This window comes from Frankliniella occidentalis, unplaced genomic scaffold (genome assembly GCF_000697945.3).
Source record: "Frankliniella occidentalis isolate FOCC.00 unplaced genomic scaffold, Focc_3.1 Scaffold66, whole genome shotgun sequence".
Lineage (NCBI taxonomy): Eukaryota > Metazoa > Arthropoda > Insecta > Thysanoptera > Thripidae > Frankliniella > Frankliniella occidentalis.
The window spans coordinates 1,694,414-1,696,209 of NW_026267196.1; the positions used below are offsets into that span (position 1 = coordinate 1,694,414).

Here is a 1,796-nt window from a genome sequence, read left to right on the forward strand (position 1 = left end):
GGTGCCATTGCCATTCTTGTAGCACCAGCCCACCAGCACCAGCCCGACAACCCCGAATATACCCAACAGTACTGGGGGGGGGGGGGCATTCCCCCGTTCTGCCTTCTCCCTCTCTCCCGTCGTGTACGACGCTAGGTCATCGGATTGCAAGCCGAACATTTCTAAATGTGCACATTTATCTCTCATGAGAGAGAATAAGAACACAGTCCTCTTCTCAAATATATGTATGATCTACTTTTTAAAATTACTGTAACGAAATAATGGCATCAGGATGACGAAGTTAAATAAGATTTGTAATAAGATTTAGTTCGCGTGCAGCAGGATTATCATAGAGAAAAATAAAAAGGCATGCGCCAAAAAACTTTCTGAGGAGTGGGAAAGAGTGCGACTCAACTGATGCATGGTCAGCGTGACGCTGTCCAGAAGGCTTTGACGAAAATAACGCGAGCAGTAAAGGCCGGACCGGAAGGCATCTCCCCTCTGCACTCCCCCACTCTCCCCTCATTTCCCCCTCTCTCTCCCAACTATTCCGTCTCTTCGTCTGAAAATTTATCTCGAAAGAAGCGTGTGCGGATCTGTGTGTGTGTGTGTTGTGTTGATTTTTCAGTAATTGATTTTCTATGTAAAGGCATATTGTAATAAATAAGGCACGGGCACAAGAATCATTTCGACATTTCACAAATTTGTATTATTTTTCAACTTTTTACATCAAACTTTACAAATACATTTGGCACACCTTGTGCCGTTTCGTCAACCACTTATCTGACTAGCGTATCGCAGGCATTTCACTGGGAGTTATTGTTTCAAACTCAACTTAACACGTAACTATATAGGTAGTCCACACACACACAGGGGGGTGTTTTTGTCACGAAGCTGTAGAGTACTTGACGGAGTCGTAGAATATGTGAGCGGTGTTCGCGGCGGGCGGGGAGGGCAGTGTGCTGGGCACCGCCGAGGACATGGTGAGCGGCCCTCCGGGCCCCGTGGACGCGCCGGTCCCGACGGCGAGCCCCTGCGGAGAGCCCGGGGGCGGGCCCAGCCCGGGCACCATGGGCGACGAGCTGAAGGGCTTGCGGTCGCAGTGCTGCTGCATGTTGCTCCGGGACCCTGTGGACAGGACAAGGGGAAAGTATAACGTCAGATCTACTCGTCATCGCACTTATTGGCCCTATCATCCTCCACATTTTTCAGAGACGAACAAACTGTTTCTCTAATCGCCACTTGCGCGATGGAACGCGCAAAGGCTAAAGCCCCGTACGGTTATTACTCCGGCCACCCCGGCAAAATGCGGGGCACCCCGCATGTTGGTCGCTACCCCCTTCTCCGCCTCCCCCCCCTTGCCCTCCCACGCTCTGCTGAAAGAGCGAACTTTACAAGATTTTCTTTCTCGGCCGACAGAACACCGACAAGCTCCATGTGGTGAGAGGTTTTTCGACGTTTCGACCCAGTCAATAGTGTATTTCGACTGACGGAGGAAGAAGAAAAGCGGGTAGAACATGAAGGTTCCTGATTGGCCGAGCGCTTCCCCCACTACCGGCGTGACGTAGAGGCGGGAAGCTCTCGGCCAATCGGTAACGTTTATGTTCTACCCGCTGTTCTTCTTCCTCCGTTAGTCGAAATAAACTATAGTTTGATTCCGTAAGTCGATGTCGTTTTGGATGTCGACTGTCGCGAAAAGGTCGATTTCATGCCCACTTTCGTTTCGTGCGCTAACGAGGTAAGAACCAACAATGTCGAAAAACGATATCGTCGAAAAAAACTTCTCCCCGAGATGGCGGCGGTGCCCTGCCCCCCCC

General features: G+C 50.8%; 1 protein-coding gene across 1 annotated transcript in view; it reads right to left on the reverse strand.

The window, feature by feature from the left end:
• Window positions 1–662: 662 nt before the first annotated feature.
• LOC113212247 (forkhead box protein F1-B-like) overlaps window positions 663–1,796 on the reverse strand; it is a 5,324-nt gene continuing 4,190 nt past the window's right edge. The window contains exon 2 of the mRNA XM_026430862.2: window positions 663–1,107. Within this exon, the coding sequence (XP_026286647.1) occupies window positions 866–1,107 (242 nt within the window). The 3' untranslated portion in view covers window positions 663–865. The remainder of the gene's footprint in view (window positions 1,108–1,796) is intronic.